Below are 27,222 nucleotides of genomic sequence, written 5' to 3'. Positions count from 1 at the left end.
AGCAGACCATACCTTAGATATCCCCTGCACACAGGATCAATTGGAAAAAAACAAAAGTGCTGCACATAAGTCATAAGTCAGAGAGATTGTTTTTGGAATCAACAGAAGCCTCATAACATACTCCAAACCTCAACAAGTATGGCTGTATAAATTTGACAAAGATTTGGGAGACAGTCTTCTTGAGACCTAATTAATACCTGCTTTATCTGTCTTTTTTTTTTTTCAACATAGATGACACCTAATTAGGACTTTAGTCTTTGTGTTGCATGTTGCAATTGTTTCAACTAGTCCATCGCTATACCAGATTGTCGTTTTTTTGTACTGTGACAAACTGTTTTTGTGCTCTGAAGATCGTTAAAAATAAGTTAACATCTTAGTTACATAGTTATGAAACAGCAAAGTCTACATGCTTATATATATATATATATATATATAGAAGCATGCAGACTTTGCTGTTTCGTAACTACAAGATGGGTATTAATTGTGAATACATATATTCTCATCACTTGCGTGTTTCTCAGACATAATTAAGAGTTTATATTTTGTTTAAAATAGGTACTACATAGATTCACCAACAAGACACAGTTTGGTCTCAAGATGGAATGGCAATGATGCTATCAGCTGTGCATCAACTTACTAAGAAAGCTATCTGTTATATTAAAAGTGTTTGATAGATAGCATTACTAGTCATAAGTCGAAGTACTGCAATATCTACAAATTTGTCTAACTCAAGCGCTTACTAGGCAATACAAGAGGGGTGTTAATTCTGGAGCACAACTGAAAGGCTGCCATCTGGACTAGAACACTTATTAATGTCAAGACTAATGAGGATTTTTCTGATGTCCATCTGGTGAAAGATAAGAAGATACTATGACAGTTTGTAGTATCATAGGAGGTGATTTGCCTTTGTTGTCTCTACCAGAATAAAAGACTAAGAGGTCTGCCTGTATATTCTATCTATATCTATATATATATATATTTTTTTTTCTATCTATCTATATTTATATTTAAAATAGCTTGGTATCTTTAACGTATATTATACCCAAGCTAAAAAACTTTCTATCTATATATTCTATCTATTTTAAGTAGCTTAGGTGGCCAAGGTGTTGCATGTGCGTTCATACAGCTCCTGCCTTTCCCCCACCTTTTATACATTTATCTGCAAGGATGGACTTAGTTTTTTATATAGGTATATTCTCCAATCTGAGAGCTATCTACTCATACTAGTCGTGTACGCTTAAATGCAGTGATAAGTGATTTATGACAGTTTTCTTCTCCTGGTGTACGAGTTCCTATATATCTTCAATTTCGACACCATAATTCCTTCTCCGATACCTGCACTCCTCACCTGAGGCTGTAGCTGGTGAAGGATTACCTGCCATGGTAACTGCACATTCATGTACTACCAAGGATTTAGCAATTCAAAGACCCCCCCCCCCCCTACAACTTCGGACCCGGAAGGAAGAGCAAAGTTCACTGGAGCTATGGACATGGAAAACAGGTCAGTCAATTCTAAATCTTACGCTAATGTTGTATCTAATGGAAATATCCTATTATCTCCCAAAACACTAATCTCACACACGAATGCCACATCAGCCAGCAGTAAACCGATTAACGCAGAAATAACTATCACTGTTAGCAACGTCATTTCCCAAGAAAATGGAATTGTTATTTTCGCCACCAAAGAAAACATCCCATTAGAAGATTATCTGGTGGCAATCGCCAAAATTGTACCCGCAAAAAATATTATTGATGCTTCCCGCGTAGCTGGTACTGTGCAGCTGTATTTTAGCCACATCTCATGGGCACAAAATGTGCTGCAAAAAGGTGTAGATATCTGCGATTATCACTTCAAAGCAGCATCAATAGCAGCCTTGACAAAAGTAACAGTATCAAATGTTTCCTCTGAAATTCCTCATCAACTCATCAGATCCATGTTATCAAGATACGGTTCTGTCACAGGAAAAATATGCACATTGTCAGCAGCCACGAAGAAGCCCGAATTTGCCCATGTCAAAAGCTTTTGAAGATAGGCATTAATGCACCTTCCAAACAATGACGCACAACACGACCTCCCAAAATTAATCAACATGGACATAAATGGAATAACCTACACTTTCTACTTATCTTCCTCATCTTCTTCTGTCATGAAGATGGTCACATTAGGAAACAATGTCCCTATTGTTAGATCCTGAGTGAAGGAATCTTGCAAAGAAATCATTCATTCAGAATCTAACATATTAAACTTACCAACAAAGAGAAATACCTGCACATCAGCTGAAATTAAAAGTGAAACTTCCTTCACTTTATGTATAAAATTTGTATTCTTTATTTCATGTACCATATATTTAAGCTATTGTGATCATATTAAGATTTTATTTAGAGTATGTCTTTAAAGAGGGATAATCTGATTTAATTTAAGCCTCACTTAAGCTGTGTAAAAATAACTGTGAGTCATCAAGTAGTTACTAAATAATAATTCTTGGAAGGTATAAAACTACACGTGTACAGTGTAATGCTGGCGGCAGTAGCATACATGGAACATACTTTGACACGAATTCTGGGAATGCAAGAGCTTAACAGCATCGGGAGAGCAAGGGATGAACCCAAGGGGAGAAAAGAGATGGGTCGTGTGCAAAGGGGACTCCGAAAAAGAGGGTGCTCTATTGAAGAATATAAGAGGACGAGCGCCGTATCAGGGATATCTCTCTCTCTCTCTCTCTCTCTCTCTCTCTCTCTTGTCATATCGTTTTCCTGTTTGGTGACTCGGAATTAGCGGGCGTTTGCGTAAAGGGGGGGGTGAAGCGTCTGTGCTAAGATAAGATGTCGGACAGCAGGCTTTATTGAAAATGGAGAAGGATTCTATGCAGAGCTGAAGGTAAAAAATTTCCAGTCCTAGCAGAATCAAGCCGTCGCTGAGAAGTCCCATCTAGTTGTTCCTGAAATGCAAAGATTTTAGTCCGTTTTCAGCAGAAATAATGAAGATAGCGTAACCCCTACGTTGGCATATGGACAGCCAATAGACAAGAAGTAACCAGATGTACACGTGGTGCTGAAAGATGCGGAAAAAGTTCGGTAAGGTCAAATTACTCTATTTTGTGTATAAAATTCATTAGAAGAGAGAAGATTGTTTGCGAATGTGAAATTAAGAACAGTATTCTAAAGAACTCTGTGGACAGTCTCTAATTAGAAAGTTTACCTCCTTTGAGAGAGTAAGAAGAATTGTTTGGAAGAGATCTTTTGTAATTGTACGTAACAGGATTAACTTAATGAAATCAGAATTGTGGATTTTAGTAACTGAGTAACATTAGAACGTTTGTTTATATTATCTTATGAATAGCATTACAGAAAGGAATTTTAGTTTAACTTCATATCATTTGCTATCTATCCCAATATGCAGTTATTGTGTGTCTCATGCTTTATGACCTTTAATTAATTTAGAATATGTTAACCCCTTAACTCGAGTCCTTTTATTTAGTATTGAGTCAAATTGAATGTATGAATTTTTGTGTATTCTGTTTAGATATTCCAATAAACATGTCAAATTTACCTGAACCTGAGTCATGCCTGATTACGATTCCAAACTACCACTTATAAAAATAGAACCTATTTTGACGGGAAGGAATTAGGAAGTGTATATAATTATAGATGTAGGGCACGGCTGCAATAATCTGATTCTATATGGCAGTATTAAAGTAAGATATTGTGTAAGAAAGCCTCAGAATCTAGTATTGTCTCCCTGAGTAAGAATCTTTTCTGCTATCGGATACTGGGTGGTGCAGCAAAATATAAATTTGCCAGTATCTGAAGAGGAAACAATCCTAGATGTAAGCATATTAGGCCGAATATCTGATGAAGTAAAATAGCAATAGAAAGATAGAATAGATATATATATAATACAGAATATATAGAGAAAGCAACGACATAACAATAGAGCAGCTGGTAGGATTTTAAATGAAAAAGGTTTTGAATAAGAAAGGATATAAACAAGTAAACAAACGAATTAAGTATAAATCAATAAACGTATCAATATAAATAAAATATGTAACACTGTATTACCAACAGTTCATCAACAAACATCCCAGCCCAGAATGGCAAACCGGCTGAACAGAACAACATCGTACATGAAGAAAATCAAAGCATAGGAAAAAGTAAACCAAAAATTCTCTCCCCATCACAAACTTCAGAGGAAAGAAAATCCTGAACTGGAAAAGACAACGCTCATGTCGCTCTTGAACGCCTGCCAAATAATGAGATCCAAGGCTCTGATAACGAAGTCTCACACGAAAACGTGGATCCTCCCAACAGAGATGACAAGGACGAACTAATTAAAAGCAATCCCCAGATCCAGCAACCAGAATCACCAACCCAGCCTCTCACTAATTCAAAACCTCACCCTATAGAAGAAACTACTCAAAATGGCCTTTCATCACCTGCAGCCAGCCAAGGAGAAACAGGGTTCCCAGACGATGAGGAAACTGTACTTATACATGACGACCTAGAAGAAGAGGAAGCTGAGTGCGATCTTCCCCACACTGAGGGTCCCTAACCATGAAGCAGCTGTCATCCTTCATACAGAAAGTTCGAGACTCTCCTAACAAACTAACTATAGCCCTTAAATACACCACAAGAATCCCAGAACTAATATCTCAACTTCAGGACCTACACTCGAAACTGAAATATAAAAACAGCAGAGCATAGGTTAACAGGAGTAAGCGAATCTACTACCTAATTAATGGGGTACAAACACTGTATAGTTCGCCCAACGATTAGCGGTCCCTCGACACTTCTGCGCATATCAGAAAAAGGAGAATCCATTCCAATAATAGGGTAATCAGGCTGTCTTCTGGGATGAGTTTGTTTATTATTACATGTCAGAAAATTTAGCTTTTCTTTTACGAACATTGCTGTTTTTAAAGTGTAACTATTTTGCTTTTATAACAGTTGGATAAATGTACGTAGAGTGTTAACAGAATTAAAAAAGGTATAGCATAAAACAAAAATGTAACTAAGTTTATTTTTAAGAAAGTTTTCTATAAAATAAAAATAATTATACAGGAAAAACAGAAATTATTTCAAATGGACTTAGATATTCTAAACTTACAGTTGAGAGAACTGAGACACTTTAATGTCCTAAATCGATTAATTATTTATGACTTGTTGTGACTCTTTTAACAAACCCATGCAAAAAAAATGTTGGAAAAAATACCATTGTCAAATTCTTTTAATCTTCAGAGTTATCTGAATCGGTGTCCGAATTGCCATCACTTTCACTTAAACTGATCACCAAAGGTTCGCATAATTCTTCGATAATTCTGTCTCTGTCCCAATATATATTTTCCAATGAGGTGACATGAGAGCAATATTTCCCCCAGTTTTGAACTGTAATACTTTCAATCGCCTGTTCTGAAAACTTAAAAAGTTTCGACATGTCAATATCCCCAGTTATGTTGCAATGGCGAATGAAACTTTTCACTTCTGCCCAAACATACTCACTAGCATTGATATCGCAATGATATGGTGGTAGCCTCAAAGCTAGAAATCCATGCTCTTTGAGCATCGTGTTGAATTTAAATAGTTTAGTTGTGGGCGAGTTTCTTTTGACCAAATTAAGCAATTCAGTTTTTCGCATATCCGGGGAATGAGAAATGTTATTTGCAGAGAGTCAATCCATAAGAACTTGCTTCTTATTAGATCAATTTGGAACTTTGTATAATCGAATAGAGTGATATGAAGCGTTATCAATTATAACAACAGCATTTTTAGGAAGGTTTGGAATCAGTTTTTCTTCTGCCCACATTTTGAAGATCGTAGAATTCATTTGCCCATGGTAATCTCCAATAGTTGAATTGGCTTTGTATAGTAAGTTTGAATTTGGTAAAAAAACCCATTTCTCCACCCGCACACAAAATTATTATGCGCCGCGAGGCATTTCCGGTTTGTAGCACTCCACATTCTTCTTTAGACTGCCAACATTTTTCATAAGTTAAATTACTATCAATCCAAGTTTCATCTAGATACACAATCGGTTTTTTCTCCTCCTTGAAACGTCTTATTGCTCTCAAATACTGTGTTCTAGATAAAACAATGTCACTTCGCTCCATGATAAGTTTCCTTTTATTCTGGGACTTTTTAAAACAAAATCCGATTTCATGAAGTATATTCATTAAAGTTTCTCTTTCCCAAGGAAAATAAATTTTTTCTTTAAGCACAGGAATCAATTTCGGAACAGTTGGCGCTCTTTTCTCGACCACGTAAAATTCGTGAATAGTTCTTCTTATAACGTCTACATCAAAATCATTCAAAGCTACGGTTTCGATGTTTTCTTTACTCTGACACTTTTTTTAGGAGATTTAAATTTTGACTTGCCTTCACCTTTTGATTCCCTACGAATTCTTTTAACAGTCGACCCTGATACTCCCGCAATTGAATTGCACTTGCACGTTTTATGACTTGAGAAAGGGGAACAAGAAGACGGCCTTCTGACGATTCTTTTTCGCAGAATGTCATCACATTATTCAATATTCTTTTGCAAGAGCTACTGAAACGTTTAACAACAGAACTTGTTGACTGTACTGGATCCATCATACAAATTAATAATAAAAAAAAATGCAAAAAAAGCGACAACAAAAATCAAGCTAGTACTAGTACAGCGACAGACAAGAAAGCACATGATTTCGCATGTTGGCGGCCAATTTGTACATCCTTCATTTCTTTCTCTCCTTCAGCATGAATCGACTATTCTTGGCAAAATTACAAGAAGGGATCTACAAATGATGGGTGAACTATACCAGGACCAATATTAGATTAAACTTACAATCAAACTTTCATAAATCATAATGTCTATAAGCCTTTTCTCTCTCAATGCAAGAGGATGTGCCTCAGCTCTATGCAACAGAATAGTCCTTGACCAGGTACAAAAATATCATATAGACCTAATACTTCTGCAAGAAACAAACATCAACTCCTCATCCAATTTATCCAGAAGATGGGCAGAGTGGCCTTATGACTTACAGCACTCTGCAACCCAACAACATCATGGAGCAGGAATTAGCTTAGGTGTACATCATAGATCTATCTCCCTACAAACTAAAAGTGATTGCTGATATACCAGGATATGCCTTGTTTGTTCACATAATAGCACCCAACCATAATACCCTACATGTGTTCAACATCTATATACCACAGCAGGATGCTCTGGCATCACAAATCCTAGATTTCATTCAAAACAAAACCATCTTTCTAGTATAGACCAAGAACATATCATAATAGCTGGAGACTTTAATTGCACTCTTGACCAAGAAAAAGACAGACTTCAGTGTGCTGAACATCGTAGCCAATTAATAAACAAACTTCAAGCACTGGTAAACGATAACGAACTCATCGTCTTTCGGAATCAACATCCTGATAAGAAATCCTGCACATGGAGGTCAGCAATCACAGCGACAAATAGGCCACTCTACCAAGCACGACTGGACAGATACTACATTTCCAAACACACATTGCCTCTAGTTAGAAACATCTCACACATCCCTTCCTACATTTCAGATCATTGCTTCGTCAAGCTGCAACTTTCATTATCTTTGGAAGCATCCAAATCAGGAAGTGCCTATTGGATCTTCAATAATACTCTTCTGAAAGATCCAGCTTATATAATAAACACTCAGGCTTTAATAACTAACCTCACTCACTTGAAAGTGGATATAGAACCAATGAAAACATGGTGGACCCACCTAAAATCACGAATAAAATCCTTTACGCAGATCTACGGTCACCAGAAAAATCAACAGAGGAACATTAGAATCCATCAACTTGAAGAACAGCTCAAGTATCTCCCAGAAGAAAGCCCCGAACGTCATTCTGCCTTCCAAGCCATGCAAAGACAGGCAGAATTATCGGCAGAAGGTGCCCTATTTAGATCACGACATACACGAATAAATCTTTCAGATGCCCCCACTAAATATTTTAAATCTTTCAGATACCCCCACAAAATATTTTTTCTCTTTGGAAAAAAAATGCCAGAAAGCAAACTCCATCTCTGCTATCAGACTTCAAGATGACGGCATCACAGAAGATCCAAGTAAAATCACCTCTGAAATCCTACAATACTACAAGAATGCATACAGCACTGCAGGAACATCCCATCATGCCATTCACGAAATACTGAAAGAAACAAAAAAAAAAATCTCTGCAACAAATTGGAACCACTTAGAAAACAAAATCATGCTAGATGAACTGAAAACCACATGCACATCTTTGCCAAAGAAACAAATCTCCTGGCTCCTTGATGGTCTCACGTCAGAGTTTTTCCAAGTCTTCTTGAATCAACTCGGACCACTTCTCCTCAAACCACTGCAAGAAGCCTACATCAGTGGCCTCCCACAATCTGTCACAACCTCAGTAGCGCGATTGATACCAAAGAAGGGAGACCAAACGGATATCCGAAACTGGCATCCAATCTCCCTAATTAATACTAATTGCAAAATCATTTCCAAAGTTATAGCAAACCAAATAAAACCAACACTGCCTGAAGTTATTGGCCAACATCAAACGTACTCTGTCCCAGGAAGATCAATACATGATAACCTCCATTGAATAAGAGATCTCATTCACATTGCAAACAGCCAACATGAAAACCTAGTACTCGTCAGCCTTGATCAGGAGAAGGGTAGAGCACGAGTACCTTTATAAAGTTCTAAAGGCATTTGGCTATGGTCTTCTCATCATTGAAACAGTGCAATTGCTTTACAGAGATGCACACTTCTGTTTAAAAATCAACAACTGGCTCACTCGCACTTTGTCATACTCTCGAATGATCAAGCAAGGATGTCCCCTCTCTGGTCAATTATACACACTGGCCATAGAACCCTTCTTAAAAAGAGTACACGACACCATCTCCAAATGAACCAGCATAATAGAGCCACATCAAAAAATTACCGTATCAGCATATGCCAATGACGTCACTGTAATAGTCCGAAATGAAGAAGAAATGACAGTAACCGAGGAAGCACACAGACTATATGCACAAGCCTCAGGGGCTAAATTAAATTCTGCAAAAACCACGGGCTTGTGGTCAGGCAGATGGAAGTCTAGAAATGATTCTCCGATCGAATGTACCTGGTCAAGCGAAGGACAAAGATACTTAGGTGTGCACTTTGGCAACACCAAAATATATAATACACTGAACTGGACACAGCTGCACAACCGTTTTAAACAGGTGCTAGGTAAATGGAACAGCGTTCTTTCCATGTCTTCACTTAGAAGAAGAGTACTAATAGTTAACCAGATGGCTGTGAGTGTCTTATGGCATACCCTCAAAGTACTCACACCTCCTGAAGAATTTCTCTGCCACATTCAAAAGGAAATCAAACGTTTCCTCTGCAACAAAACTCACTGGACAACATACCCTCGACTCTGCAAGCCACTCAGCAAGGGAGGTCAAGACCTGATTTCCCTTGAAAACAAGATTTAATCCTTCAGGATAATCCTCCTCCAAAAAAGACACTTCAATGCAATCACACTTATGTAACCACCTTCGATTACATCACGAAATCATCCACCAGAGGACTTAGACTTTCCACAATCCTCCGAATGGCCAGTCCTTCACCATCTCTTCCTAAACTACCTCATTTTTACAGAGATGTTCTACAGCAGTGGAAAAACACAGGACTTCATCATGCACTTACAGGATCAACAGAGTCAACTGTACTTACAGAACTTCTATTTTCGAACAGAAACATAACAAGTTTCACAACTGGCCAGCCCTTTCTTTTCCCTACATGAAACTGGGCAGGAATAAGAGTCATAGGGGACCTCCTAACCCAGACCCTAAAGTGGAAAGCATTCACAAGCCTACCAATGAAGAACCCAAAAACTGAAAAGCAATATCAACAGCTGTAAGCCTCCATTATAAAAGCCTATCCAGATATTGCTACACCTCAGGAAATCCATATTCCTTCTAGAAACTGCTCGGGGCCTATATTTCATCTTGTACAATCTGAAGCCTCGCTTCCAGTTCTTCCCTCCAACTACAAGAAAATATACCACTTCCTCATGTCAGTGTCTCCAACCTCGCCCTTCTTATATTCATTCTTAACTCTCTCATCTACAAGGCTGCATATGCCACTCAATTTTCAGTGGGATCTGCCATATAAATCAAAGTGTTCCAAACCAGATTCCGACATACAGTGGAGACTATGGCATAACATCTTGCTAACTCCTTCTAAGCTCTTCAAATTTCAGCTAAGAGAAACACACATATCTAACCTGCCCTGCAAACAAAGTGATAATCAACTATGCCCTGAACACTGCCTCTAGCACCTGTAACTACGCACATAGCCAAGAAGACTACTGGAATTTAGTCCACACACACACAGAAGAAAACAGACACAGAACATGCAATTTCCTCTTCATCTGTGCTAAGGCCGTCATCTACAGCTTCTACCTAAAACACACAAGAAATAACCAGAACCCATCCATACTGAAACTGCACAAACCCTCATGTATATCCTCCATCAGAAACTAAAAAGCAGGCTTTAACTGGAACTTGAGTACTTCAAAGAAACAAAAACTGTCGCGAACATAGAGGAGTGGAATCCAACTGGTACCCTCTTCTGGATTGACGACGACAATACACTTCATCTGAAAGATAACTCAGACTGAAACTGAACTGTAAATTTTGAATTCATTTATTGCATTCTCTATTGTATACCCGAAAGGAAAATGTTTCTTTCTCTGTAATATATATACTTATAATCTGTAAATAATCCTTGTTACCTATCGTCTAATGTATATTTTAACAAGTTAATAAAAAAAGATAATAAAATTAAAAAAAAATATATATATATATATATATATATATTTATACAGTAAAACCCCTTTTTTACACTTTTCAGGGGACTGATGGAAAAAAGTGTAAATAGCAGGAAATGTAAAAAAACAGCTAAAAGATGAACTTACTGCTAGTATGTGAGTCTACATATTAGATTACAAAATTTAATAACTGAAAATAAATGAATTTACAATTGCTTACATTTCCCTATTTTAAAATATCTTTAATTGTTGATTGTTTTTTTGACATAGCTCCAGATTGCTTTGCATTGAGTTCAATGCGTGACCTGTTTTTTACTATCGTATTCAAAGTGGACACGGAGAGTCCAAGATCTTTTGCTAAATGCACACGTGTTCCGGCATGCCAATCTACATGTCACAGAATTGCCATCTTTTCTTCTACCTATAAATACATTTTCTGTCTTTTTTCTCCATGTTACTAACATGGATAATCCACCACCACCACAACTTGAAAGCAACTTTCACATGCTAAATTACATAGCGGAAATTCTGCAATATCAGTTCGTACTGTGATTGAAAAATCATGGTATTGCTCATTACTGCTGCAAGTGTGCAAGTCACCATGATGGTGGAAACAAAACTACAGCCGAAAGCAACACCATCTAGGAACAGAAATGCACAGATTTCCGCAGAAATCGGTTCGAAAATCAGTATTGCCACCCAAGAAAAAAACGCAAATCACTGGAAATAACATCCACATCAAGTTGTTAATGGTGGGAAAACAATATATCAATTGTTCGATGCTGTTGGCACACTCTCCCTCGATGAATCTTTGGACTCCCTGGAGGTGTCAAATAATAATAATAATATCGTAAGAATAGGCCTTAGGACAGTACCAACGGAAAATGACGTAAATGGCAGGAAAACGTAAATTGCGTGAACGTAAAAATGGGGTTTTACTGTATATATTATCTATCTATTTATATATATATTAATAATGCCAATAATGCCGGCCTGGTATTGTATACCCGAAAGGAAAATGTTTCTTTCTCTGTAATATATATACTTATAATATGTAAATAGTCCTTGTTACCTATCGTCTAATGTATATTTTAACAAGTTAATAAAACAATAGAATAAAATCTTGTCTGTTTGCTTACTTGGGAAATGGAGTAAAACCAGGTTTAAAATAGCTTGGTATCTTTAACACACACACACACACACACACACACACATATATATATATATATATTAATAATGCCAGCCTGGTTGGCTGAGTGGTGAGTGTATCCACTCTCCAGCCAAAAGGCTGTGGGTTCAAATCCTGCCGTGGGCATGGATGTTTGTGATTGTGTGTGAATATACTGGTGATTGTGATGGTTGGCGGTAGATGGCGTTGGTGTAGATGATGAAGGCAGTCGCAGTTGGTGGAGTGGTGGAGATGGAAATTTGTAGGTAGATGCCCTGCCTCGATGAGTCCTTGGACTCCCTGGAGGTGTAATGTAATAATAATAATATATTGTTAAACTTTGATAAGTGTAGAATACTAAGATTCCACTTATCATCATTTAACAGGCAAAGACCCCATAAGAAATTAAAATATATGCTTGTTTCAAAGTATGTGTTGTTATGCTCTTTGTATAATATTGAATACATTAGTTAAAAAGAAAAGAATTGTGAAATAACTCAAGGAGACATTATTTACTTGATAAAAGAAAAATATATATGTGAAAAAAAAAATGCCAATGATAATTGTAAGTTAATAATATTGATTTAGAGTTGATATTACCTTTGATGTAAAATAAGTTGCAAGAGAAACGGCAAAGGTAATCTGTGTGAACAAAACTCAAAGTTCGGGGGCAAATAGTTGGTTGCCTCTGGCAGTCACGTGCTCACTGCACGTGAAGAAAACAAGCGGAGAGAGAGAACGGACGTTGTGAAGTCAGACCCATGTGACGAAAATTCTATGTGCCAGGTGAACGACCTAAGTTACGGTGACTGCCGGTAGGGAGGACATATAAAAGGGTTAGGAACCCCCACCCCCAAGGTCTCTTCTCTCTTTTCGTTTTCCCTGGTTGTTGACCAGCTCTCTTTTTGCTGGGTCTTTGTTAGCTGGATGGTTGCGGGAGCAACTCCATTCCTGAGCGCTCAGATGATATTTCTGCAGAAAACCTAGTCATGGACTCCCGGGAGGCAGCAGCAGGCCATGCCACTTAGAGTTGAAGAAAATACACGTCCCAAAGGCTGTGACTGAGGTGGTCATGAAAAGATCGTTTGAGCATATCGATGATCAGAAAATTCTAGGCCCTGAGACAGATTGAGGGTACCGAATGAATGTTCAATTGAATAAAAGACAAACTGGTGATGATGATGATGCAGAAAGAGTGAGGAACTATCGTGTGTGGATAAGTAGAAAATTTGTTCTTTGTGTATAACTTGATCACGTAATGTTATGTGCAACTTTGATAGTGAAGGACTCAGATAGAATTATAAGACAGGACTATAGCAAAATTTTATTACATAGGAGATCATGAAAGGATAATCATTAAACAAATTTGAATTATTGTATATGATAATGGATGTTAAGAAGATTCGGCCTAAGGAATGAATGTTGATATGGATTGTTAGTATTAAGATTGTAATATAGGATTTATAAATTGTGTGAGTTTCATAAGGTAAATTGTGTCTTGATTTTTAAGTTACTTAGAATGGAAATTTTGCTTGTATCACTAGCTATATATTTAGTATTTAATAAACCTTGCTATATTTAACCAAGATTGTCTGTGTATGGAATCCGATGCACCACTTGTAAAATTGTTACGAATCTGAGCAGGGAACTTCTAGAGTACGATTAAGGTCACGATTGCAAATCTAGTGCTATTTCAGTACATCTTCTTACTCACTTCTTGTTTAACATAATTTATTTTAATCTAAGAGTTCTAAGTGGCGCAGCGTAAAAATATAAATTTCTTATTTAAGTTAAGGGATAATATATCCCATATATATCCCATATTGTTTCTTAGCCGAATAAGAAACTCAAAGAGTTTCATGATGAATATAGAAACTATATAAAGTTCGGTGATTCCAAGCGTAAGCAAATACCTGGATAGTGCAGCATCTGATCCATTAAGGTAGTGCAAGCTGAGGCAACTCATAGAAAGGGTGGAGCAAACTCCGATCACTATTCTTGATATTTACCCATAATGTGAACTTAGCTCCTAGGAGCTGTATTATTGTTCAATATTATGAGAGAAAGTCACTACCCAGACCGGTTTCGACCTTTTTTGAGATCTCATCAGTGAGTAGGTAGACCTAGTTAATACCAAGTTTGTAGCGAACAGAACTTGCATCCCTTTTATGAGAATTGCCAAGAAGGTGTCTTAATAAATTACTAATTATATGAAGAGCCAAAGGCTTCAATTTGGCGACATGAACTTATTTAAGTTAAGGGATATTATATCCCATATTGTTTCTTAGCTGAATAAGAAATTACACTACCTTAATGGATCAGGTGCTGCACTATCCAGGTATTTGCTTATGCTTGGAATCGCCGTGATTCTCTTTAAAGTTTCTTATTCAGCTAAGAAACAATATGGGATATAATATCCCTTAACTTAAATAAGTTTATGTCGCTGAATTGAAGCCTTTGGCTCTTCATATAATTAGTAATTTATTAGGACACCTTCTTGGCAATTCTCATAAAAGGGATGTAAGTTCTGTTCGCTACAAACTTTGTATTAACTAGGTCTATCTACTCACTGATGAGATCTCAAAAAAGGTCGAAACCGGTCTGGGTAGTGACCTTTTCTCATAATGTTGAACAATAATACAGCTCCTAGGAGCTAAGTTCACATTATGGGTAAATATCAAGAATAGTGATTGGAGTTTGCTCCACCCTTTCTATGAGTTGCCTCAGCTTGCACTACCTTAATGGATCAGGTGCTGCACTATCCAGGTATTTGCTTACACTTGGAATCGCCGAACTTTATATAGTTTCTATATTCGGCTAAGAAACAATATGGGATATAATATCCCTTAACTTAAATAAGTTCATGTTGCCAAATTGAAGCCTTTGGCTCTTTATATAATTAGTAATAAATTTCTTAGAACTTTAAGAGAGGTAGATTACGAAGGTTCTGCCACATTGGTTTTGGCTCAACCCTGAGACTATCCCTTTGTGTTTCAGAGGTACCACATGACACACGTAGGAGAGGTTTTACGTGTAACATTGAGAAAATATAAAATTTAAAGAAATAGGGTGCAACAATATATACAGGTAGTCGTCGACTTACGACCGACCAGTCATAAAGCGATCTGGACTTAAGTCGGACCAGTTTAGGTAAATCAGACACTGTGTACAACACAATTGGTTTACTATTTACAAAAATAAAAAATATTATGAAAAAGATATCAAATACTGTATAAAACCTAAAAAATACTTTATCTTAAAGAACTAAACAAAACATGTAGAAAATAGATAAGAAATATTTTACTGACCACTCGTGCTTATGCTGCCACTTGATGTAGTGGGAGTTGTTTTTCTCATAAATATGTTGATTTTTATCTGAATTGTTTGTTTCCTTTTCTGCTCGTAAATTTCACGGTATGGCCGAAAAGCATCTTGTACCATTCGTTCAATTCCTGCAAATCGTTCGATGTTTTGGTCCATTTCCTCAAAATGTGTCCCTTTTCTGCTCGTAAATTTCATGGTATGGCCGAAAAGCATCTTGTACCATTCGTTCAATTCCTACAAATCGTTCGATGTTTGGGTTCATTTCCTCAAAATGCGTAAGAAGTTTATTTAGTAGAGAAAAACCTTCAGATAACCCTCTAGTGGTGAATTTTCTTTCTGGTTCTTCCTCATCTTCATTTTTTTCTTCTTCGGCCATTCTTTCTTTTTCCAAAGCAATTTCTTCATTTGTATGTTCTCCAGATTCTTGCTCTAGCAGCTCCTCAACATCTTCCACTTCAATGTCTAAAGAAAGTCCATTTGCCAGTGTTACAATATTTTCCGTAACCATTTCAAATTCACGTTCACTATCAAATTCATCATTAACATAACGCTGGACACAGTTTTTCCAGATTCCATTCATGCATTTCTTTGTCACAGCCTCCCATGCAGCCGTACTATTTTTGATACATTTATAAATATCATACTGTTTCCAAAGACAGTTCTGGGTCTGCGTCTGTTGCGGCTATAGCTTGGGCAAAAGTGGTTCGAAGATAGTGTGCCTTAAATGTGGCATTCGCCCCTTGGCCCATAGGCTGAATGAGTGGAGTTGTATTTGGTAGCAAATAAAAAATTTTTACATGGAGGTGATTGGCCAGGTGCATTATCTAAGATTAATACAATTTTGAAAGGAATTTCTTTCTCAAAGCAATATTCATGAAACTTGAGGTACAAAACAATTTAGAAACCAGTCTTCACACAATATTTGCGTCATCCAGGCTTTTCGGTTTGAACAGAAGTATACAGGCAGAGTGTGCTTGTTTACATTCTTGAACGCATTGGGATTTTCAGAATGATAAATTAAAAAAGGCTTCAGTTTAAAACCTGCGATGTTCCTGCCAAGGAGCAAAGTCAGACTATCTTTAAATGCCTTAAAACCAGGAATGCTTTTGGCTTCTTGGTGAATGTAAGTGCATTCTGGCATCCTTTTCCACAACAATCCAGTCTCATCCACATTGAAAAGCTGCTCTGGTTATACCCTTCTTCTGTAATTATTTCATCCAGACTTTTAACAAGCTCTTGAGCTCCTTCCACATCCGCACTTGTTGATTCCCCAGTGATTCGAACCCTATGAAGGTTGAATCTTCTTTTGACTCATCCTGTACTTGCTATAAATGTCTGGGTGTAATCTTTTCCGCCGCGTTCCTTCAGCGTCTGAAAGAGACTTCTAGCCTTCGACTGCACTGTAAGAAGGCTTATGGGTGTTCGCTTCTGTATCTGATCTTCCATCCAAAGAAAACAATAATTTTTCCATTTCATGGAAAAATCATGGGCCCTGTACATTGTTTCGTTATCACTGTTGCTCGCATGGGTGCCGAACCTTTAACAACTTCACGAATCCTTTCTTTGTCTTTCAAAATCGTCGACACTGTAGAATGAGATAACTTAAAATCACTTGTGATTGCGTTCACCTTCTTTCCTTCTTCATGCTGCTTGATCGCTTTCAGTTTTGTGTCTAAATCAATGGCCTTTCTTGCTTTTTTGACAGGTCTAGGAGTAGACAAAGGCACTTTCCTCTTGGTTGACATATTTAGGGGTTTTAAAAAAATGCTAATTGTAATACAAATTATAACTGATCCATAAATAGTGAACGTAATATGTATGCAAACAGAGATCAAGATGCATGAATCGCCCCAAACACACGTTACTGGGCAGTGGGCTGACGCTACATGCACAACCGTTCTTGTATGTATGCTCAGTTCATACTGAAACGCGATGTGAGATGCAGTAGCAGTCGTAAGTCGATCAATCGTAAAGCACATAGGTCGTAAGTCAACAACTACCTGTATATGTATATATTAGCATTTAAAATCTACTCAAGAGACTAGTGACAACATATGAAAAAAAATCATTGCATATAATATATATACGTACATGTGTGTGTGTGTGTTTAATGGATGCAGTACTCTTTTCATAGATTTTTGGAATTCTTTTGTGATGTGGTTAATAATACCAAAATGTTGAATCATTGTCACCTAATTGTCTCTTTTGTAGCTGTTGCAACACTCAAGACATATAGCAGTAATTTGAAAATGACTGGTGCACATGTCTGAACCTGCCACATAGAAAGTTGTAATGCAAATTCAATGTTTTTATTACGGCATTCTATTTAAATCATTATCATCCAGACATGTATGGATGATAATGATTTAAATAGTTCCCACTTCAATCAGACAACACTCCTGAATTTCTTAGCTTTTTTTATAGCAGATATGAAACTTACAGGCTGTTCAATAATTTCAGACTGCTTGTATGCAGTTCATTTAATCATTGACAAGATCCTTGCATAGACATAAGGTATTCATCACTTTTGCGATGAAATAGCACACCGAGATAAAAGTGGCCTTGTTGTTGTTGCTGTTGTAGAATGAATTTGATTCTGTGGACTCAGGAAGGCTGATCTGTTATTTTTGGAGTGGCAGTGATTTGCATATAATTCACCAGAGAAAAAGATTGTACAACAGATTTTTGTATGATCTTGTACCATGATGTAAGAAAATATTCAATAGTGTAATAGATTTTCTGTTTTGTATAGAGCTAATGAGTTAAAGCATTGCCTATAGCACAATAAAAATCCGTGATTCATTTTATGTCAAGAAAATTTAAGATGATTCATTGTGAGAAAACAAATTTCATCTTATATAGAGATTTCAGTATTAAAAGTAAGGCAGAAGAAAAGTAACTTTTTTTTTTTTTTTGGTGGGGGTAATTGGATGAACATTTGATTGCACTGAAGTTAACAAGTTAGAATCCTATCAAAGAATGCTTGGAATCATAATTTTATTGATTTGTGTGATGCAAGATTGTTAAATGAAAAAGAGAATAATGTAAGATGTATTATTATCATAAGAACTGAATTTGCTTGAACCAGTAAAGGCAATTGATATTCACAAAGAGGAAAGTAGGTGAAAGAACATTCCTGTGGAACTATGACATTAGTTGCAAAAGATGAAGATTTAACGTATTGGGACTTATAATTTAGTGAGCTGTGCTCTTAGTAAGTCATTTGTGACATATCCAATGAAATGCCAGGGTCTTAATGCCTCCTGATTTTCTTACTTTTTATTCCTTATCTATTTTTAAATCCATAGCATTTTCAACCATTCTTACAATATTGCTGAATGGAAAAAATGATGTTAGCAAATTATATATATATAATAATTTATTTAGTTTTAATTTGTTACTTTTTTTATACTTGTTTCATGAAATTCTATACTTTTGCCATATATAGATCTCATACAGAGGTTGCGGGGCATTTTCTACCAGAAATTCGGGTTTATCATCCTGCATACTGAGAAATCAGTCCTTCAGAATACACACAATTTTTGCTGAGGAAAAAATACTAATGGTGATCATGGGTGGTAGATGGCGTTGATGTAGATAGGTGATGTTGGTATAGTGGTAGAGACGGAGAGCTGTAGAATGTTTCCTACCTCAACAAGTCTTCGGGCTCCTTGGAGGTGTCACAAAATAATAATAATATAGTATAGCCATTAAATAATATAATGTAAATTGTACATAGGTCAATATGTTTTAGAAATTTAGGTACAGTTTATCTTTCAGTATTTATTTTTTCATATTTTAATGATAAAAATTGCATTTTATGAGAGAAAAATAACTCCTTTGCAGGATACATTTCACCGTTTTACTTCTCCAGAAGATGTAATGAGTTATGGAGGAGGTATGTATACAGAATCTCTCTGTCCTGAATTTTAAATAGAATATAATGTTATACCACAGGGCTGTCCAAAGCACTGCCCACAGGCTGGATGCAGCCCGAAGATTTTGTGGACCCTGCCTGTGGGTTTTGATTTCCATGAGCGAAAAAATAAAATAACAATTTGAATCCAATGTGTATTAGATATTTTAATTCTATCGCTAATCGATAATCTCGATGTTGGTAATTTTATTTGGTGTGTTCACACATACCCATGTGTTTTTCAAATACTAGATGTGTCAAAAAAGTGTTCTTACACTGTTTTGTTCCAACGTGCATGCTCCAGGCACTCACAGTGAATGTGAACACGTGATTTAGTGCACAATTAGTGTTGTTTGTTTGTTCAGCTATTGAGGTTGTGTCGCTGCTGCTCACCAAATTATTAGATACGCATTGTGATTTGGCCCTCGGATAAATCTTTTTTTAAATGCTGTCCTCGGATCACCTAATGTTGGACAGCCCTGTTATACCATATACAGATCACATAATATGTTTTATTGTTATATATTAATTGAAATATTCTGTCTCACACTGTATGTTTTGACTTTTTATAATTATTATTAAATTGATGATAGCCTTGATTCTAAGCTGAAAAGTTTGCAAGAAAATAAAAAAGAAATTAATTCTTTTTTTTTTTTTTTTTTAATTTTAAAAAATTATATTTGCTAAAAAAAAAAAGAGCCACATCGCTTTATTTTGGCAATGTAAAATTACATAGGAAAAGTGGATATTAAAGATCCAACATTATTTCAAAGCAAAATGTTTGTAGTAACTGTGAAAGTTTTGTAAACTTGACCTGAGAGCTTATGAGAATACAATTCTCATAATCTTTAATATCCACTTTTCCTTTGTAATTTTACATCACCAAAATGACTCTTTAATAATTAAGGTTTCTGCCTGGTCTCTGAAGAGAACCAGCCAGTTCAAAACAGCTGTTAGGTCAGTGAAACCTTTATGAAATGCACTAATAAAAGGCAAACATGCTGCTTGGGCAGCAGTCGTGTTCTTTTCCGTAGTGCAAGCTAAGGCATCTCTTATGCTGAGGGTTGTATTCTCGTAAGCTCTTAGTTAAATTTATGAAACTTGCATAATTTCTACAAATGTTTGGCTTTGAAGTAATGTGAATCTTAATATCCACTTTTCCTATGAAAAATTATATGCTTTTTACTTTTTGCAGCCAGGTTGGCAGAGTGATTATCACATACTCTTTCCATTGCTTCTATTAGGCTTGAACCCAGCATGTTGTTCTCCAAGTTTCCCTTCCACAGTTTTTCTCAACTTCTTTTTGAGTATATATCTTAACTGGAACATTTAGTAGAGAAATTCTTCTATAATTCTCACATTCAGCTTCCCTTTTTTATATATATGGGGACTATGAAAGCTCTACTCCACTCATCTGCAATTTGACCTTCTGACCAGGCCCTCTGAATTATTTATTGTAGCCATTACAAAATTTTTATGCCTCTGTATTAAAGCATTTCTGATTGAATAGCATCTACTCCATCTACCTTTCCACATTTCAGGTTTTTGATAGCTTTTTCTACCTCAAGTATTTATATGTACTCTTGTTTACATTCTTTTTGAAAATTTTCTTCCACTATTTAAATTAAGGGGATATTTAATCCCACATTATTTCAAAGCCGAATAAGAAACTCTAAGATAAAAATCAAAGAGTTTCATGCCGAATATAGCAAACTATAAAAGTTTGGCGAGTCCAAGCGTAAGCAAACACCTGGTAGTACAATATCGGGCAACTCGCAGTAAAGGTGGATAAAGCTACAATCATTGTTCTTAGTATTAGCCCTAATGTAAAACACATCCCCTAAGAGATGTATGTTGTTTTACATTAAGGGAGACAGGTCACTACCCAGACCAGTTTCAACCTTTATTGAGGTCACTGACGAGACTAAGAACAGTGATCGTAGCTTTATCCACCTTTACTGCGAGTTGCCCGATATTGTACTACCAGGTGTTTGCTTATTCTTGGACTCGCTGTACTTTTATAGTTTGCTATATTTGGCATGAAACTCTTTGATTTCTATCTTAGAGTTTCTTATTCAGCTCTGAAATAATGTGGGATTAAATATCCCTTTAATTTAAATAATTTTTACATCGCCGAAGTGAAGCCTTTTGGCTCTTTATTTCATTAATTTTCTTCTACTGTTTGTTTCATTTAACAGTCTATCAAAATAATTATCCAGATATCTAGGATATCCTTATCTTTAGTTTTCATATCATGTTTATGATCTTTGATTCCTTTTCTGATAATCTTTCCTCCATTTCTGAGATTTTTCATTTGCCTCCAGAACATTTTGCCTGTCACCAATGTTTGGTTCTTGTTTTCAAACTGTTTCTTTTTTTAATTCAATAATGTGTGTACTGCTGAGTCTGCTTTACCTGTAAAAGTTGCTCAACTTTAATTCTTTTTAAAACTTTATTACAAACTGTTCTTTTCAGTGCAATATTCCTTTTTTATCCTACTTAGCACTATGTGATGGTCACTTCCATTTTCAAATTCTCTGTAAATTCTTCTATCCTGAACCAGCATGAAGATATTACTATCAACAATGACATAGCCAATGAGAATTTTTTCACATCTTCTCTCCACATGAATGAACTTGTGCACATCATTATGTTGGATTACATGGTGTTATTAATGACTAGTCTGGATCCTGACCATTCAGAAATCCATCAGATGTACCGTTATTATTTGCTTTGCCTTATCTCCAAATTTTTCCAAAATGTTTCTGTTTGCCTTGTTGGATTTATTTCCTACTCTGCTGTTTAGTTCTTTGACAAGTACCACTGGTACCATTTTCTTAATGTCTGCTGACTGCTCTAATCACTCAAAAAAAATTCCTCCACTTCTTTCTTAGGAGATACTTCTGTGGGACCATAGGCACAAATAAGTTTCATTGTCCATTTCCCCATTTTGAAGTTTGTCCACACTTAACAACAAAACAATTTAAGTGCACTTTATCTTGTAAGTACAGAACCTTTTTACTATCATAGTTACCAAAATTAGTTTACGAATGGGAAATCTGACAGAGTCTCCATGGTCCAGAAATGATCTCTACCATTTCAACCATGGTTGAAATGATTGAGTTGAAAAAGTAAAGCAGATGCCTAGAGTAGTTAGTATAGAAGTGCAAGAAAGTCTAGGAGAAAGAAATGATATATAGTATGAGAGAGAGAGGAAAGGTCTCAGCTCTTTTATATCATCATGTAGCCAAAGGCTGAGTTTTTTTTTTTTTTTTTTTCACTAGTCTCATGCAGCTGAACAATCAGAAGACCAATTGACACTAAAGCATAAAGATGACTGATACCCAGGTGGTTAGCCTTACCTAAGTTAACTGCCTCAAGTTGACCTTCTCTGCCTAGGATTGCTCTCCAGGCATTCCTGCAATTGACCATAAAACCATAGTGAATTAAGAGGATGGAACTATTAAAAAAAAAACCTCTCATGTCAAAAATGACAGAATTTTATCTTCCCTGTGAATGTTGCATAATATTGATTGTCAGTCACCTCATCAAAAATTTAGAATGCTTCTTTCTAAATACAAAAATCGTCTAACTGAATAATAAAATTTTCACAATACAATGTTATAAAGCATTTGTATGTTATTTATATACTTTATATAAATAACATACAATATACTTCCTAACTTTCCATAAATGATATTTATGGAAAGTTAGGAAGATTGAATTATAAAAATCAAAATTTTCTTCCCATTGCTGACAAGTTGAGTGGTACTGCAAAAAAAGAACCTGTTCTGTTCTAAGTAATGTAGAGAAAATTCTGTACTAAACTCAGGGCAAGAGGGCATTTGTTGAATGCATGTTCTACCATTTCCAATTGGTAACAGATGTCAGAGATTGGATTTCCAATGTTCAGTTACCTCCCCTTCAATGGCATTTACTGGAAGGCGACCATGTGCAATTCTCCAAGCAAGATCACTCCTTTTAGAGTATCCTTGGAACTTCATTAAGTTATAAAATAAAGTGTTATTGTCAGTACACAACTGTGCCTCCATGCTTCTTTGATAGTTGAAGATTTATTGAGGTCTCATCAGTGAGAACTAGACCCAAGAAGATACCAAGCTTAAAGCAATGTGGAAGTCATATATTTTCTATATAAAAGTAGTAAAATGGTGTATTACCATATGATTAAATACTCTGGATCAAAGTAAGTTTCAAAGAAAGCTTTTACTGCTGGATTATAAAGTATATTTTACTTGACAAGTAAATTCTTGTTTTAATCCCCTACCTAAGTGGAAGCAAACAAGGTTTGCATGAAAAGTATCTTCATAACTAGTATGCTTGTATAAAAAGACAATGTGAAATGGGAAGCCAGTTTCTGCAAAATCACACAGTGTATTTTACTATTATATGTAGATTGAAATATTATATTTCATATTTCTTTCACATTCCTCTTCATTTGAAGAGTTGTTTTCTCCAGAGATTCACAAGACAAAAAATCGAACTGCATTAGTGCTCATACTTAGAAGTTTGGAGTTAAACTGTGTATGGATCGATCAGTAGCTGCTCACATTCTTACATGATTAGAAGAAAGCAGAGGAATGGAAATGGCCAGTTTGGTGGATCAGAACCTAAGAAAGTATCTATAAAAGGCATAATGCAGAAACAAGAACATTATGAAAAAAAGTGACTGGAGGGAGTTAGTGAGGATGAGAAAGAGAGAGAGAGAGAGAGAGAGATAAATATGTTCATCTGTTATGTGAATTGCCTGCCCTCTTGTGGATAAAGTTAAGCATTCTAATGGAAATTTTGTTTCTCAATTACCCAAATGTGAAAACAAGATTCTAAGGTCAGTGAATATGAGATTAATGAAGTGTTAATAGTTGTAAGGAGAGAAGTAGTGTATTAAATAAAAAAATAATGCCAAAATTTTTGGATACCTACCAGCAATTTGGATTGTTCCACCACTTTCAATCCACATCTGATTGCCTTTAGCATCTACCTTTGAACACAAACCATGGAGCAGTATGCAGAACCTTTTGATTGCTGTTGAGTTTTCTAAGTTATCCACCATCTGCCCTTTGTAGTTGTCTCCAGCTTTCTCACAGTGTTCACCATGTCCATAGTAGATGGTGTTCTCTCCTTAAATTTCCCACCACTGCTGGAGTACCACAGGGCTCTGTACTTCGACCCACTCTCTTCCTCCTGTAATTAAATTACCTTTTCTCATTGACCTCAAATCCTATCCATAGCTTTGTCTTCTATACGAGGGTGGTCTGAAAAGTTCTCGGCCTAACAATGAAAAAACAAATTTGTAATTTCAAAATTATTTTCATTTTTCAACATAATCTCCCTTAAGACTAATACATTTATTCCAGCGATGCTCCAGCGCCATTTTCCCATCCCTGTAGTGGTTCTCAGTAAAATCTGCAAAATACCCCTCTACAGCTGCAATCACCTCTTGATTTGAAGAAAAACGCTGACCAGTGAAGAGGAGTTTTAGTTTTGGGAAGAGATAGAAGTCAGAGGGAGCCAAATCTGGGGAATATGATGGATGTTCCAACAATTCATAGTACAGATCCTTTAATTTTCCCATTGCCAAAAACCCTTTGTGGGCAGGTGCATTGTCCTGATGAAAGATGATTTTTTTTTTCTTCTGCAAACTGGGTCTTTTCTCACGAATTTTTTCATTCAGTCTGGTTAAAAGATCGGAATAATATTCCCCAGTTACTGTTTTACAATTTTCAAGATAATGAATAAACAAAATGCATTTAGCATCCAAAAACACCAATGCCATGACCTTTCCTGCTGATGGAACCGAATTTGTCTTCTTTGGCACTGAACAACCGGATTCTGCCCACTGTTTTGACTGCTGTTTGAATTCTGGTATGTAATAGTGAATCCTAATCTCATCCATAGTAATAAATCAACACACAAAATCAGTTTTATTCTTGTTAAAATGCTCCAAGCACTGTTCAGAGATTTTCATGTGAGTGTGTTTATGATCTCCTGTGAGCAAGCATGGCACCCATCTTGTGAAAAGCTTTTTCATTTGCAATTCTTCATGCGAAATATATCCTACATGTTCTTTTGAAATGCCTATAGTCTCAGCAATTTTACACACTTTGACTCGTCGGTCATCCAATACCATATCGTGCACTTGATCGATGATTTCTAGTGTTGTTACATTTATGGATTACCAAAAATCCACATTACTAATATCCCCTACGCCCCATAGTCGATAGCATAGATAGTCCCACATATAAACTGGCCCGGCATTTAGCCAAGTCACTTGCTCCCCTTACTGGCAACTCCTACTTTTGTAAAAAAATTCAGACTTGGCTAAATGCCGGGCCAGTTTATATGTGGGACTATCTATGCTATCGACTATGGGGCGTAGGGGGTATTAGTAATGTGGATTTTTGGTAATCCATAAATACAGGGTGGTTTAACATGAATTGGTTTTATTTTCCTGATGATTTCTTGTGTATCTCAGGTGTGGTAGTGAAGATTTTAAAGAAGTTGGTAAGATCTTGCATGCAGAAAGCAAATAACATCATGGCCCAAAGAAATCATCAGGAAAATAAAACCAATTCATGTATAACCACCCTGTATTTATGGATTACCAAAAATCCACAAAAGTAATACTCCCTACTCCCTATCGATAGCATAGATAGTCCCACATATAAACTGGCCCGGCATTTAGCCAAGTCGCTTGCCTCCCTTACTGGCAACTCCTCTACTTTCGTAAAAAATTCAGTCCACTTCAAAACACTGGTTAAAAATCTAATCCTAAAAGATTCAGACATAATGGTTAGTTTCGATGTCTTCTCCTTATTTACCAATGTACCACTTATAGACACTCTTGATTTAATCAGGTCTAAATTTCCCCCTGATATTTTTGAATTATTTAAATTTACCATGAATGCAGGTTACTTTACATGGGGAGGAAAATTCTACAAACAGATTAATGGTACTGCTATGGGTTCCTCCCTCTCCCCCCATTAGCAAATTTTTACATGGAACACTTGGAAAACAAAGTACTTACCACAGCTACAAGTGCAGTTTACGCTATTTATATGATGTGTTTGCCATCTGGCCCCATGAACAAGACACTTTGGATGCGTTTGTCACCTACCTAAACAGCCAACATCCCAAAATCCACTTCACAGTAGAAAAAGAATCAAATAACTGTTTACCATTTCTTGACACATTAGTCACCTGCCTTTCAGATGGATCACTATCTTTTTCTATTTACAGAAAGCCTACACACACAGGAAGATACCTACATAAACAATCACATCATCATCCAGTCCGACAGTACGGCATTTTAAAAATAGTTACACACAGAGCCAGAGCCATTTGTTCTAACGATAAAGCTCTGACCACAGAACTCCAATATCTGCACCATGCAGTCTTAGCCAATGGCTTCAATCCTTACAAAATAGATAAAATATACTACATAGGCCCATTACTCTGCCCTCCCCTAATCCACAAGAATACAACATGACCATTTCTATTCCCTATATCCGAGGTACATCAGAAAAGATAGCCAAAGTTTTGTTGAAACATGGCCTTTGCACCACTTTCAAACCTCATGTCAAGCTGGCAACTCTGATCCGCTCGCCTAAGGATAAACTTCACCCTTTAGCACACTCAGGAGTGTATGAAGTTCCTTGTGACTGTGACTTGGCCTATTATGGGCAAACAGGAAGTTCAGTGAACATCCACCTGGAAGAACATAAACAATACATTTGCTACTATTACTAGGCAAGTCAGGACTGGCAGACCACGCTTTGGACACTCCTTCACACTGGATTAGATGGAGGAAAACGAATTTGCTATTTAGGAGTCGTTATAGATTTGAAAGGTTATTTTTTGAGTCAGCAATGGTTTTGAAGAATTTTCCCAACCTTAACAAATATGGTTGCATTAATTTGCCAAAAATTTGGGAGACGGTTATCCTATGAAAAACTCCTGCATAGCTTTTTTTTATTATTTTTTT

The 27,222-nt window shown here is 36.3% G+C and overlaps 1 protein-coding gene across 2 annotated transcripts in view; it reads left to right on the top strand.

Moving 5' to 3' along the window:
• Window positions 1–27,222, top strand: part of eIF2Bbeta (eukaryotic translation initiation factor 2B subunit beta) — a 280,714-nt gene that overhangs the window by 236,231 nt on the left and 17,261 nt on the right. For both annotated transcript variants that reach the window (XM_090396840.1, XM_090396841.1), the window contains exon 12: window positions 19,151–19,202. In XM_090396840.1, coding sequence (XP_090252966.1) covers window positions 19,151–19,202 — 52 coding nt within the window. The remainder of the gene's footprint in view (window positions 1–19,150; window positions 19,203–27,222) is intronic.

This window comes from Typopeltis vanoorti, chromosome 8 (genome assembly GCF_054136105.1).
Source record: "Typopeltis vanoorti isolate ZY-2024b chromosome 8, IOZ_Tvanoo_1.0, whole genome shotgun sequence".
In the NCBI taxonomy this organism is placed as follows: Eukaryota; Metazoa; Arthropoda; class Arachnida; order Uropygi; family Thelyphonidae; genus Typopeltis; species Typopeltis vanoorti.
The sequence above is the reverse complement of the archived record's forward strand: the minus strand, read 5'-3'. Positions and strand labels throughout refer to the sequence as shown.